At 48.2% G+C, this 15,510-nt stretch overlaps 1 protein-coding gene across 6 annotated transcripts in view; it reads right to left on the reverse strand.

The window, feature by feature from the left end:
- Positions 1-15,510, reverse strand: part of TTLL11 (tubulin tyrosine ligase like 11) — a 604,411-nt gene that overhangs the window by 451,549 nt on the left and 137,352 nt on the right. For all 6 annotated transcript variants that reach the window (XR_010182918.1, XR_010182917.1, XM_063935976.1 and 3 more), the window contains one exon: positions 12,700-12,818. Coding sequence is in view for 4 of the 6 variants with exons in the window: in XM_063935976.1 (XP_063792046.1) it covers positions 12,700-12,818 (119 nt within the window). In the remaining 2 variants the exon portion in view is untranslated. The remainder of the gene's footprint in view (positions 1-12,699; positions 12,819-15,510) is intronic.

Here is a 15,510-nt window from a genome sequence, read left to right on the forward strand (position 1 = left end):
CAGGGAGAAGGTTCCCCCGGAACCCTCCCCAGCAATTGCCGCTGCACACGTGTGGTCAGTAGACTGCTCGTGCGCAGGAGTCCCGGCACAGGAGTGAACAGACCACCGCTGATGCAATCACTGCACTGGGAACGCATCACAGGGACAGGCTCCTGTCATACATCCAGGCGGTATAGGGGGTCATTCCGAGTTGATTGCTAGCTGAATTTGGTCGCTGCGCAGCGATGAGGCTAAAATTCGGCACTTCTGCACATGCGGCGCAATGCGCTCGCGCGACGTACTTTCACAACGGCCGATGCAGTTTCACACAAGGTCCAGCGAAGCTTTTCAGTCGCACTGCTGGCCGCAGAGTGATTGACAGGAAGTGGGCGTGTCTGGGTGTCAACTGACCGTTTTCAGGGAGTGTTTGAAAAAACGCAGGCGTGCCAGGAAAAATGCAGGCGTGGCTGGGCGAACGCAGGGCGTGTTTATGACGTCAAATCTGGAACTAAACAGACTGTAGTGATCGCAAGCGCTGATACTCTGAAACTGCACAGTTTTTATTTGTAGTCGCTCTGCGATCCTTTCGTTCGCACTTCTGCTAAGCTAAGATACATTCCCAGAGGGCGGCGGCTTAGCGTTTGTGCGGCTGCTAAAAACTGCTAACGAGCGATCAACTCGGAATGACCCCCATAATCACATCCTGCAATGCGATCGCGGCTGCTAATATCGAGGCACTGCAAATGTGATTATTGATGAATGCTCCCCATAGAGTGTAAGCTTGCCAGCCGAGCCCTCTTATCACTTTGTCTGCCTGTCACTGCTCGGTGTTATTTTATTACTGTGCTTTTTTCCCAACCGTAAAGCGTTTAGCAAAATGCTGGCGTTATATAAGTGTTAATAAATAATTAGCTCCCGTCAGAGGGGCTCCTAGTAAATGTGCACGCGTGCAGTGTAGTAATATATTCCGCGCTTCCCTAACCAATGGTGTAAGTAAATTATCCATACTCATATTTCAGACCAGACCTGCATCTGTCTCGCTGTACAGGTGATTTTATTTGTTTTAATTCGCCGAACCGCTCCCCCCACCCCCCCGCGGAGGCCGCGTGATGCGTCAGGGGAATACAAAGAATGCATCTTAATACCTTTACAGAATGTAATTACAAGCTGCATTGTGAATAATATACTGGCGAGGGACGGGAGAATAGGTATCTGTCCTGTGCACACTGTGCTCCCCGCACGCCAGCGGTGCTGTAACAAAATCCCAGAAAACCAGATTATCCTTTGACAAGACCTAGCCGCGCTGAGTGTGAGACGCTGACAGCAGACAATGGTTTATCTCATCAGGAGATAATCTTATTAGATCCGATCTTTCAGCCAAAACTTCACTAAGGTTTTGTCATCCCAGACTGCGCAGCGCAGAGGATTCTGGGAACAGGGGCAGCCGGGCTGGCTTGTTGCTATGGCGACACGAGCTGCCTCGCGTCACTTGCCTGTCGAAAGGTTTAGAGATGTTAGGCCCAGATGGATCCTTCACAAATGAACAGAACAGTCGTTCATAGCAGACTGGCTTCAGATGGCGGCGACTGCGGGGATTCAGCTCCGACACTTTAAGGACGACGCTTAATAGCATGTGACGTTTTAATTATCTTAAGGCAAACCTATATGTTCGTTATTGTTCTGGCTTACGAGCAGCTTGCAGATGATCTCCAATACTGCATATATGCCGATATATAACATGGAAGAAAACTAATTTACCTTTTACAAAAAAGAACATTAAAAGCCAAATATAATGTACAAAAATGTGTTCTATAAAAAAAAAACCATTAAAAGCCAAATATAATGTACAAAAATGTGTTCTATAAAAAAAAAACCATTAAAAGCCAAATATAATGCATTGATAAACACACACTACTGATGCAGTAAGCCCATTACATATACAGATGCGCCCTCCTACACCAAGCCCCAATACGCCGTACAGCGCCAGATGCCTGGCGTGAGTGAGAAGACAGGTCCCGTGCAACTCCGCTAACGATGGGCACCTTTTTTTTTTTGCCATAAATACATCTTATTTGCAACGCAATGCGGCTGGGGCGCACAAGGATTCATATAATAACAACTTGTATACTGTGTGTTACTGAGAATGTATACGGAGCAGAACAGAACTTGACTTGGAAAAGAGCTGAAACTGCAAATAAGACGCAATTTTAGCAAAAAAATAAGCAAAAAAGACGCAATGAGACTAGGACGCACCAGGAGACTGCGCGGATTAATTTGTCTGTATTCAAAATATAACGGAACCTGGAACGGAGCCGAGGCCGTTACATCGCAGCAACACAATCAGGCTCCATAGCTCACAGATACAGAGGTGTACGCTCTGCCCAAGTGGTGACTTCTGCTACTAGCTCTGAATCAAGTCCTAAGGGCTAGATCTATCAGAGTTCAGAGAGAGATAAAGTATCAGCCAGTCAGCTCCTAAATGACATGTTCAAGGCTGTGTTTAAAATGTCACTTAGGAGATGACTGGTTAGCGCTTTGTTTCTCTCTACTGTATCTCTCGCCAAATTTTAATACAGAAAAATAAAGTCCTATGTGTTTTAAATTGGCAGAATTCTCTTAATTGATTTTTTTTTTGTGGGGGGAGGGGGGGGGGGGCAGAAATGGGGCAAAATCAGAGAAGTATAGAGACAGATGTGGTGGCAGACTTGGCTCACAGAGAGCAGGGATACATCGTAGCTGCTAACTGAAATATTTGGAAATTTGTTGCAACTTTTTATAATACAATTAATGTTTGAATGAGACTTGTTAATAACCTCCCTCTTATCTCTGGGGTCCGGGTACACAGAAGTTAGGTCTCAGCCATAAGAACCCTAATATGCATCCAACATGACAATAACTGTGTCTAATACAGTATACGATCCAAGTATATAAACATAGGCCCTTATTCAGGTTTGTTAGCAAACCAATACAGTTAGAAATTGGGCAAAACCATGTGCACTGCAGGTGGGGCAGATGTAACATGTGCAGAGAGAGTTAGATTTGGGTGGGGTGTGTTCAACCCGAAATCTAAATTGCAGTGTAAAAATAAAGCAGCCAGTATTAACCCTGCACAGAAGCAATATAACCCACCCAAATCTAACTCTCTCTGCACATGTTACATCTGCCCCACCTGCAGTGCACATGGTTTTGCCCCATTGCTAACTTTAACTTTTTTGTTTGCTAACAACTCTGAATAACTCATATTCCACATTAGAAATCTCCAAGGTTAGTCTTAGGGCAGATGTATGAATGTATGATAAATGTTACTTGTAGCAGTTACCGCTTCCCTGCGTGTATTAAAGCAGGGGAATATGCGGAATGATGTCATTATTGGCAGTGCTATACCTACTGTAGATAAGGCGCCAATCAGGAGTCGCAGATTACGACTGTTCCGACGGCTGCGTCTGTCATTTGTCACCAGCTCTAGCTGTCGCTGGAATATGCAGAACCGTCCCTGGCTGTCGGAATATGGAGCCAGGGTTTGTGTATACCAATAATAAAGCTTGCCATAGTTCTTAATGTATTCTCCTCCGTAACATCTTAAGACTCTTTTTCTTTAGACATGAGACCAGGAACTGCCACGTGCGAGAGGTGCCACTGATCAGTGGCATCTGGGTGTCAATGTTTACCGACCAGAGATGCAGCCGGACAGTTACGGAAACACCTGGGAACCGGCTGTTCAGTGGCCAAATAAGATCCTAGCCTGGATGTTTATGGATAAGGTGGAGGGGGAGGGGAGGGGGGGAGGTGAATCATTGGGTCGACCGTAATTAGGTTGACCCCGTATGGTCAACATGCAAGGGGTCAATAGGTCAACATGTAAAAGGTAGAAACATGCGAAAGGTAGACACAGTCAAAAGATTGACATGGAAATGATCAACACACGTTTGTTTTTTTAGGTGCCATTTACCATTTTAAACCACACGTGACCCCAATTAGTGCACCGCTTGGCTCGCCATGCTTCGGGCAAGGTGCCTCACTCTGCTACCGCCGTGCCCGGCACAGGTTACTATTCTCAGTCATAGTCCACGTGGATGGTAAATGACGAAAAAAAAAACCAAAAAAAAAATAAGAATTTACTTACCGATAATTCTATTTCTCATAGTCCGTAGTGGATGCCAGGACTCCGTCAGGACCATGGGGAATAGCGGGCTCCGCAGGAGACAGGGCACATCTAAAAAAGCTTTTAGGTCACATGGTGCGTACTGGCTCCTCCCCCTATGACCCTCCTCCAAGCCTCAGTTAGGTACTGTGCCCGGACGAGCGTACACAATAAGGAAGGATCTTGAATCCCGGGTAAGACTCATACCAGCCACACCAATCACACCGTACAACTTGTGATCTGAACCCAGTTAACAGTATGATAACACAAACGAAGTAGCCTCTGAACAGATGGCTCACAACAACAGTAATAACCCGATTTTTGTAACAATAACTATGTACAAGCATTGCAGACAATCCGCACTTGGGATGGGCGCCCAGCATCCACTACGGACTATGAGAAATAGAATTATCGGTAAGTAAATTCTTATTTTCTCTAACGTCCTAGTGGATGCTGGGACTCCGTCAGGACCATGGGGATTATACCAAAGCTCCCAAACGGGCGGGAGAGTGCGGATGACTCTGCAGCACCGAATGAGAGAACTCCAGGTCCTCTTTAGCCAGAGTATCAAATTTGTAAAATTTTACAAACGTGTTCTCCCCTGACCACGTAGCTGCTCGGCAAAGTTGTAATGCCGAGACTCCTCGGGCAGCCGCCCAGGATGAGCCCACTTTCCTTGTGGAATGGGCCTTTACAGATTTAGGCTGTGGCAGGCCTGCCACAGAATGTGCAAGTTGGATTGTACTACATATCCAACGTGCAATCGTCTGTTTAGACGCAGGAGCACCCAACTTGTTGGGTGCATACAATGTAAACAACGAGTCAGATTTTCTGACTCCAGCTGTCCTTGAAATATATATTTTTAATGCTCTGACAACGTCCAGTAACTTGGAGTCCTCCAAGTCGCTAGTAGCCGCAGGCACCACAATAGGCTGGTTCAAGTGAAATGCCGAAACCACCTTAGGGAGAAATTGAGGACGTGTCCTCAATTCTGCCCTGTCCGAATGGAATATCAGATATGGGCTTTTGTATGACAAAGCTGCCAACTCCGAAACTCTCCTGGCTGAAGCCAGGGCCAACAGCATGGTTACCTTCCATGTAAGGTATTTTAAATCTACCGATTTTAAAGGCTCAAACCAATGAGATTTGAGAAAATTTAGAACCACGTTCAAATCCCACGGTGCCACTGGAGGCACTATTGGGGGTTGTATATGTAGTACACCTTTGACAAAAGTTTGTACTTCAGGCACTGACGCCAATTCCTTCTGGAAGAAAATTGATAAGGCCAAAATTTGAACTTTAATGGACCCCAATTTGAGGCCCATAGACAATCCTGCTTGCAGGAAATGTAAGAATCGACCCAATTGAAATTCTTCCGTTGGAGCCTTCTTGGCCTCACACCACGCAACATATTTTCTCCAAATGCGGTGATAATGTTGTGCGGTCACTTCTTTCCTGGCTTTAATTAAAGTAGGAATAACTTCCTCAGGAATGCCCTTCTCTTTTAGAATCCGGCGTTCAACCGCCATGCCGTCAAACGCAGCCGCGGTAAGTCTTGGAACATACAAGGTCCCTGCTGAAGCAGATCCCTTCTTAGAGGTAGAGGCCACGGATCCTCCGTGAGCATCTCTTGAAGTTCCGGATACCAAGTTCTTCTTGGCCAGTCCGGAGCTACCAGTATTGTTCTTACTCCTCTTTTCCGTATAATTCTCAGTACCTTTGGTATGAGAGGCAGAGGAGGGAACACATACACTGACTGGTACACCCACGGTGTTACCAGAGCGTCCACAGCTATTGCCTGAGGGTCTCTTGACCTGGCGCAATACCTGTCCAATTTTTTGTTGAGGCGAGACGCCATCATGTCCACCTTTGGTTTTTCCCAACGGTTCACAATCATGTGGAAAACTTCTGGATGAAGTCCCCACTCTCCCGGGTGAAGGTCGTGTCTGCTGAGGAAATCTGCTTCCCAGTTGTCCACTCCCGGGATGAACACTGCTGACAGTGCTACGACATGATTCTCCGCCCAGCGCAGAATCCTTGCAGCTTCTGCCATTGCACTCCTGCTTCTCGTGCCGCCTTGTCGGTTTACGTGGGCGACTGCCGTGATGTTGTCGGACTGGATCAACACCGGCTGACCCTGAAGCAGCGATTTTGCCAGGCTTAGAGCATTGTAGATCGCTCTTAGCTCCAGTATATTTATGTGAAGAGACGTCTCCAGGTTTGACCACACGCCCTGGAAGTTTCTTCCCTTTGTGACTGCTCCCCAACCTCGTAGGCTGGCATCCGTAGTCACCAGGACCCAGTCCTGTATGCCGAATCTGCGGCCCACTAACAGATGGGCAGTCTGCAACCACCACAGGAGAGACAACCTTGTTCTCGGTGACAGTGTTATCCGCTGATGCATGTGCAGATGCGATCCGGACCATTTGTCCAGCAGATCCCACTGAAATGTTCGTGCATGGAATCTGCCGAATGGAATCGCTTCGTACGAAGCCACCATCTTTCCCAGGACTCTTGTGCATTGATGTACTGACACAGTTCCTGGTTTTAGGAGGTTCTTGACAAGTTCGGATAACTCCCTTGCTTTCTCTTCCGGGAGAAATACCTTTTTCTGAACCGTGTCCAGAATCATGCCCAGGAACAGCAGATGTGTTGTCGGGGTCAATTGAGATTTTGGAAGATTTAGAATCCACCCGTGTTGCTGAAGCACTACTTGTGTTAGCGCTACACCGACTTCCAGCTGTTCTCTGGACTTTGCCCCTATCAGGAGATCGTCCAAGTAAGGGATAATTAATACGCCTTTTCTTCGTAGAAGAACCATCATTTCGGTCATTACCTTGGTAAAGACCCGAGGGGCCGTGGACAACCCAAACGGCAGCGTTTGAAACTGATAATGACAGTCTTGTATCACGAACCTGAGATACCCTTGGTGTGAGGGGTAAATCGGGACATGTAGATAAGCATCTTTTATGTCCAAGGACACCATGAAGTCTCCTTCTTCCAGATTCGCTATCACTGCTCTGAGTGACTCCATCTTGAACTTGAATTTCTTTATGTACAGGTTCAAGGATTTCAGATTTAGAATAGGCCTTACCGAACCGTCCGGTTTCGGTACCACAAATAGTGTGGAATAATACCCCTTCCCCTGTTGTAGGAGGGGTACCTTGACTATCACCTGCTGAGAATACAGCTTGTGAATGGCTTCCAAAACCGACGTCCTTTCTGAGGGAGACGTTGGTAAAGCAGACTTTAGGAACCGGCGAGGGGGAGACCTTTCGAACTCCAGCATGTAACCCTGAGATACTATCTGCAGGACCCACGGGTCCACTTGTGAGTGAACCCATTGATTGCTGAAAATCTTGAGTCGACCCCCCACCGTTCCTGAGTCCGCTTGTAAAGCCCCAGCGTCATGCTGATGGCTTTGTAGAAGCCGGGGCGGGCTTCTGTTCCTGGGCAGGGGCTGCTTGCTGCCCTTTCTTACCCTTTCCTCTGCCTCGCGGCAGATAAGACTGTCCTTTTGGTCGCTTTTTATAGGAGCGAAAGGACTGCGGCTGAAAAGACGGTGTCTTTTTCTGTTGGGAGGGGGTCTGAGGTAAAAAAGTGGATTTGCCGGCAGTTGCCGTGGCCACCAGGTCCGAAAGACCGACCCCAAACAATTCCTCTCCTTTATATGGCAATACTTCCATATGCCTCTTGGAATCCGCATCACCTGACCACTGTCGCGTCCATAAACTTCTTCTGGCAGATATGGACATCGCGCTTACTCTTGATGCTAGAGTACAAACATCCCTCTGAGCATCTCGCATATAAAGGAAAGCATCCTTTAATTGCTCTAGAGTCAATAAAATACTGTCCCTATCCAGGGTATCAATATTTTCAGTCAGAGAATCCAACCACACTACCCCAGCACTGCACATCCAGGCTGAGGCTATTGCCGGTCGCAGTATAACACCAGTATGTGTGTATATACTCTTCAGTGTAGTTTCCAGCCTCCTATCTGCTGGATCCTTGAGGGCGGCCGTATCAGGAGACGGCAACGCCACTTGCTTTGATAAACGTGTGAGCGCCTTATCCACCCTAGGGGGTGTTTCCCAGCGCGCCCTAACCTCTGGTGGGAAAGGGTATAATGCCAATAACTTCTTGGAAATTAGCAGTTTTCTATCGGGGTTAACCCACGCTTCATCACACACGTCATTCAATTCCTCTGATTCTGGAAAAAATACAGGTAGTTTTTTCACCCCCCACATAATACCCCTTTTTGAGGTACCAGCAGTATCAGAGATCTGCAAAGCCTCCTTCATTGCCGTGATCATATAACGTGTGGCCCTATTGGAAAATACGTTTGTTTCTTCACCGTCGACACTAGATTCATCTGTGTCGGTACCCGTGTCGACTGACTGAGGTAAAGGACGTTTTACAGCCCCTGACGGTGTCTGAGACGCCTGAACCGGTACTAACTGGTTTGCCGGGCGTCTTATTTCGTCAACTGACTTTTGTAATGTGCTGACATTATCACGTAATTCCATAACTAAAGCCATCCATTCCGGTGTCGACTCCCTAGGGGGTGACATTACCATCATCGGCAATTGCTCTGCCTCCACACCAACATCGTCCTCATACATGTCGACACACACGTACCGACACACAGCAGCCACACAGGGAATGCTCTAATCGAAGACAGGACCCCCTAGCCCTTTGGGGAGACAGAGGGAGAGTTTGCCAGCACACACCAAAAGCGCTATAAATGTATATAAACAACCCTAGAAGGTGTTGTTTACTATATATGCGCTCTTAATATATAAATATCGCCAATTTATGCCCCCCTTCTCTTTGTTACCCTGTTTCTGTAGTGCAGTGCAGGGGAGAGACCTGGGAGCCTTCCTCACCAGCGGAGATGAGCAGGAAAATGGCGCTGAGTGCTGAGGAGAATAAGCTCCGCCCCTTTTTCGGCGGGCTTTTCCCCGGTTTTTAAGAAACTGGCCTGGGTTAAAATACATACATATAGCCTTAATGGCTATATGTGATGTATTTATTTTGCCACTAAAGGTAATTATATTGCTGCCCAGGGCGCCCCCAGCAGCGCCCTGCACCCTCCGTGACTGAGTCAGTGAGCCGTGTGACAACAATGGCGCACAGCTGCCGTGCTGTGCGCTACCTTCAAGAAGACTGAGGAGTCTTCTGCCGCCTGCTTTCCGGACCTCCGTTCTGCCGTCTCTTCAGCGTCTGTAAGGGGGATCGGCGGCGCGGCTCCGGGACGAACCCCAGGCTGACCTGTGTTCCGACTCCCTCTGGAGCTAAGTGTCCAGTAGCCTAAGACTCCAATCCATCCTGCACGCAGGTGAGTTGGAAATCTCTCCCCTAAGTCCCTCGATGCAGTGATCCTGTTGCCAGCAGGAATCACTGAGATTGAAACCTAAAAAAAAACTTTTCTAAACAGCTCTTTAGGAGAGCCACCTAGATTGCACCCTCTCGGACGGGCACAAAAACCTAACTGAGGCTTGGAGGAGGGTCATAGGGGGAGGAGCCAGTACGCACCATGTGACCTAAAAGCTTTTTTAGATGTGCCCTGTCTCCTGCGGAGCCCGCTATTCCCCATGGTCCTGACGGAGTCCCAGCATCCACTAGGACGTTAGAGAAAAACCTGTGTTGACCATTCTCATGTCGGCCATTTGAACCTGTAGACCTTAATCACCGTCGACCTTTTACAACCTATTGCCTGTCAACCTATCATCCGGGGGTGGGTAATTCCCCTGTGGCCGCCTGTAGGCTAAGTATGGTGGCCAATCCCGGGATCGGGATCGGTGGGATCCTGGGATTGTGGCCTAAAATTGTCCGGGATTAAATCCCATGACTGGAGCTTCCAATCCCAGGATTCGGCCAATGCTTTTTTTTTTATGCCGGGCAGCGTCTGAGCCGGTTCAGCAATCAGGTTAGACTATGCCCGGCTTCCCTTGCCCCCGGCTGTGCCCACTGCGCAGCGTTACATGGTGTCAGAGGTCACGCTACGCAGCACAGCGCAAGCCTCGCCGCCGGCCTGGAATGCCCGCTCCCGTGGCCTGCCACCCATACTCACCACCTGCCGGACCCGGGATTGAAAAAATGGCCCAGGATTGGCCTCCCTACTGCTAAAGTCAGCGTGTCATGGTTTACAGTTCCTGCCAGTGCTCCAGCCATGTTGCATAGTATTTCTTTATGGCTTTAAAAATCAAAATATACACAACAAGGCCAAGGCGCTGGGGAAGTATATTCAAAACCCTTTCATCGTAGTTTATAAATAAATAATGACCAGAATGTTGGTTATGCCTTTTAAAGAAATGGAGCTTAAATCTAGTGTTTAAATGGCCAACATCTCGCAGCACCAGCCACTCGCAGGCTATTCCGTTTGGGCCAACGATTATAGGCAGTGGTGCAAGTAGAAAAAATGTCTTACAGGTACTGTGCGCGCGCGCCGAAGGGTGTGGCCAAATGCCACATGGGCGTGGACAATGAAAATGGGGGCGTGATACACATATGGGGGAAGGGGCAGATACACGTATGACCCCAATAGTGCCAGATACACGTATGACCCCAATAGTGCCAGATACACGTTGCCCCATAGTGCCAGATATACATTGCCCCACAGTGCCAGATATACATTGCCCCACAGTGCCAGATATACATTGCCCCATAGTGCCAGATACACATTGCCCCACAGTGCCAGATATACATTGCCCCACAGTGCCAGATATACATTGCCCCATAGTGCCAGATACACATTGCCCCACAGTGCCAGATATACATTGCCCCACAGTGCCAGATATACATTGCCCCCCACAGTGCCAGATATACATTGCCCCACAGTGCCAGATATACATTGCCCCACAGTGCCAGATATACATTGCCCCACAGTGCCAGATATACATTGCCCCATAGTGCCAGATATACATTGCCCCACAGTGCCAGATATACATTGCCTCACTGTGCCAGATACACAAATGCCCCCACAGTGCCAGACATGCCCCCAGTGCCAGGTATACATTGCCCCACAGTGCCAGATATACATTGCCCCATAGTGCCAGATACACATTGCCCCACAGTGCCAGATATACATTGCCCCACAGTGCCAGATATACATTGCCCCCCACAGTGCCAGATATACATTGCCCCCCACAGTGCCAGATATACATTGCCCCACAGTGCCAGATATACATTGCCCCATAGTGCCAGATATACATTGCCCCATAGTGCCAGATATACATTGCCCCACAGTGCCAGATATACATTGCCTCACTGTGCCAGATACACAAATGCCCCCACAGTGCCAGACATGCCCCCAGTGCCAGATATACATTGCCCCATAGTGCCAGATATACATTGCCCCACAGTGCCAGATATACATTGCCTCACTGTGCCAGATACACAAATGCCCCCACAGTGCCAGATATGCCCCCAGTGCCAGGTATACATGAAGAACCCCCCCCCCCCCTCTCTGCTGCTCACCGCTGCTGGTGTCCTGTGTGTGAGGGGAGGAGAGCGCAGCCTGCACCTCTCCTTCCCCTCAGTTGGGTGCGGGTGAGTTCAATTCAGCGCTGATCCGTGAGCCAATCAAAGCTCACGGTCTGATTGGCTCACGGGCGGCGCTGATTTGAACAAAGACATTGAGGGGCAGGAGAGGCGCAGGCTGCGCTCTCCTCCCCTCACATCAGCGGTAGCGAGCGGCGGCCCGTCGGTATGGGTACGGCGTACCCACGGCTAAATTCTTAAGGGTACACCATACCCACCCCGCATACTTGCACCGCTGATTATAGGCAGCTATCATTCATTCCCTCCTTAATTACTTTGGTGCCCAGAAACTATAGGGGAGGGGAACGGGGCGACCAGACACAAACACATGGTCCATGCCTGGTCACCCGGAGCACCCTCACAATCTGAGGAGTTATATATACACTTGGCATCATTATGGAAGATGTAAAGATGCACCCAGATAAAACCAGACATGTCCTAGAATTCATTATACAGTAACCCACACCGAGTTTCCAAGTTCTGCGCAGTTTAGCACCACCAAGGACACAACAGACAGAACTCCTGCAGGCCCATCCGCATTATATTGCAGCAAGACATAGTGTTCATTCTAGCACCCTGCACCTTTCAAAATCCGTGCAGTTCCTCTTTCCTGCCTGGGGTGTCGCTCTCTGCTATGGTACTTCTCAGCAAACTCTGATCTGTTACTCAGTGCTGTGATACAGACCTGTGTGTGCTGAAAAGCACCAGAGCAGTGGGCGACACCCCAGGGAGGAAAGAGGAACTGCACAGGATTTGAAAGGTGCAGGGTGCTAGAATGAACACTAAAGACATTTAGATGGGGTAGGTGCTACAAGGTGATGAGAACTGAGTTCTGGACACCAAAGGAATGAAGTAAAAAGAAGAAACAAAGTAACATTCAAAGGGCATCTGAAAACACAAGTGATACAAAAACCACCCGAAAAGCACAGTATAAAATACAACCCCAAATCTAAGACTCCACTGAGGTAGTGATACAAAAAACAACACAAACTTTATCTAAACGGCTTCGATATATTTGAAACCAGCTGCACACTCACTGCGTGTGGCAATTCCGCCTCCTCGCCGGGTCCACCAGGCGCAGTGTGTCTCTGATTACAGCGATTTTCACCTCCTCGTCCACAGGGCTCGGCACATTCTCGTAGATCCCTGGAAAAAGCTGAAAGAGGCGGAGGCAGTACAATATTACACAGGAATTACTTCCTCTCTCTCTGTAGCGGGTGTGTGACTATTTTATAGATTAGCATATTTAATTAAAAGCTATTTATTAACACCAAAGTGTACATTTAGCTCTGTTATTTAAACTGGCCTCCGAGCTATTTTTCCAGAATGATTACAGTTGTTAATATTACACTTTCTATGGTGAAATGATTACGGTTATTAATATTACACTTTCTGTGGGGACGGTACGGAATACCTAAGTGTTTCCACAGGAGAAAGTTCTTGTGAGAATGTAAATAAACATAGATAATAATCTACATAGTGCACAGCTCTCCAATGCTTTCAAATACAAAACTTGACCAACAAAGTATATAAAATGGTCTGCAATGAAATTATAGATTATTATTATTGTATTTGTCCTCATGCCGCAGGAAGAGAACAGGCCTATAATAAAAAAAATCACCTACAGTAAATGTACAGGTCCTGCAGTACAGCTGGAGTAAATGTACAGGTCCTGCAGTACAGCTGGAGTAAATGTACATGTTCTGCAGTACAGCTGGAGTAAATGTACAGGTCCTGCAGTAAAGCTGGAGTAAGTGTACAGGTCCTGCAGTACAGCTGGAGTAAATGTACGGGTCCTGCAGTACAGCTGGAGTAAATGTACATGTTCTGCAGTACAGCTGGAGTAAATGTACAGGTCCTGCAGTACAGCTGGAGTAAGTGTACAGGTCCTGCAGTACAGCTGGAGTAAATGTACAGGTCCTGCAGTACAGTTGGAGTAAATGTACAGGTCCTGCAGTACAGCTGGAGTAAAGGTACAGGTCCTGCAGTATAGCTGGAGTAAATGTAAAGGTCCTGCAGTACAGCTGGAGTAAATGTACAGGTCCTGCAGTACAGTTGGAGTAAATGTACAGGTCCTGCAGTACAGCTGGAGTAAAGGTACAGGTCCTGCAGTATAGCTGGAGTAAATGTACAGGTCCTGCAGTACAGCTGGAGTAAATGTACGGGTCCTGCAGTACAGCTGGAGTAAATGTACAGGTCCTGCAGTACAGCTGGAGTAAGTGTACAGGTCCTGAAGTACAGCTGGAGTAAATGTACAGGTCCTGCAGTACAGGTGGAGTAAATGTACAGGTCCTGCAGTACAGCTGGAGTAAGTGTACAGGTCCTGCAGTACAGCTGGAGTAAATGTACAGGTCCTGCAGTACAGTTGGAGTAAATGTACAGGTCCTGCAGTACAGCTGGAGTAAAGGTACAGGTCCTGCAGTATAGCTGGAGTAAATGTACAGGTCCTGCAGTACAGCTGGAGTAAATGTACGGGTCCTGCAGTACAGCTGGAGTAAATGTACAGGTCCTGCAGTACAGCTGGAGTAAGTGTACAGGTCCTGAAGTACAGCTGGAGTAAATGTACAGGTCCTGCAGTACAGGTGGAGTAAATGTACAGGTCCTGCAGTACAGCTGGAGTAAATGTACAGGTCCTGCAGTACAGCTGGAGTAAATGTACGGGTCCTGCAGTACAGCTGGAGTAAATGTACCGACCCTGCAGTACAGCTGGAGTAAATGTACCGGTCCTGCAGTACAGCTGGAGTAAATGTACCGGTCCTGCAGTACAGCTGGAATAAATGTACCGGTCCTGCAGTACAGCTGGAGTAAATGTACCGGTCCTGCAGTACAGCTGGAGTAAATGTACAGGTCCTGCAGTACAGCTGGAGTAAATGTACCGGTCCTGCAGTACAGCTGGAATAAATGTACCGGTCCTGCAGTACAGCTGGAGTAAATGTACCGGTCCTGCAGTACAGCTGGAGTAAATGTACCGGTCCTGCAGTACAGCTGGAGTAAATGTACCGGTCCTGCAGTACAGCTGGAATAAATGTACCGGTCCTGCAGTACAGCTGGAGTAAATGTACCGGTCCTGCAGTACAGCTGGAGTAAATGTACCGGTCCTGCAGTACAGCTGGAGTAAATGTACCGGTCCTGCAGTACAGCTGGAGTAAATGTACAGGTCCTGCAGTACAGCTGGAGTAAATGTACGGGTCCTGCAGTACAGCAGGAGTAAGTGTACAGGTCCTGCAGTACAGCTGGAGTAAGTGTACAGGTCCTGCAGTACAGCTGGAGTAAGTGTACAGGTCCTGCAGTACAGCTGGAGTAAATGTCCAGGTCCTGCAGTACAGCTGGAGTAAATGTACAGCTCCTGCAGTACAGCTGGAGTAAATGTACAGCTCCTGCAGTACAGCTGGAGTAAGTGTACAGGTCCTGCAGTATAGCTGGAGTAAATGTACAGGTCCTGCAGTACAGCTGGAGTAAATGTACGGGTCCTGCAGTACAGCTGGAGTAAATGTACAGGTCCTGCAGTACAGCTGGAGTAAGTGTACAGGTCCTGCAGTACAGCTGGAGTAAGTGTACAGGTCCTGCAGTACAGCTGGAGTAAGTGTACAGGTCCTGCAGTACAGCTGGAGTAAATGTCCAGGTCCTGCAGTACAGCTGGAGTAAATGTACAGCTCCTGCAGTACAGCTGGAGTAATTGTACAGGTCCTGCAGTACAGCTGGAGTAAATGTACAGGTCCTGCAGTACAGCTGGAGTAAGTGTACAGGTCCTGCAGTACAGCTGGAGTAAATGTACGGGTCCTGCAGTATAGCTGGAGTAAATGTACAGGTCCTGAAGTACAGCTGGAGTAAATGTACAGGTCCTGCAG

Source organism: Pseudophryne corroboree, chromosome 8 (assembly GCF_028390025.1).
Source record: "Pseudophryne corroboree isolate aPseCor3 chromosome 8, aPseCor3.hap2, whole genome shotgun sequence".
Taxonomy (NCBI): domain Eukaryota; kingdom Metazoa; phylum Chordata; class Amphibia; order Anura; family Myobatrachidae; genus Pseudophryne; species Pseudophryne corroboree.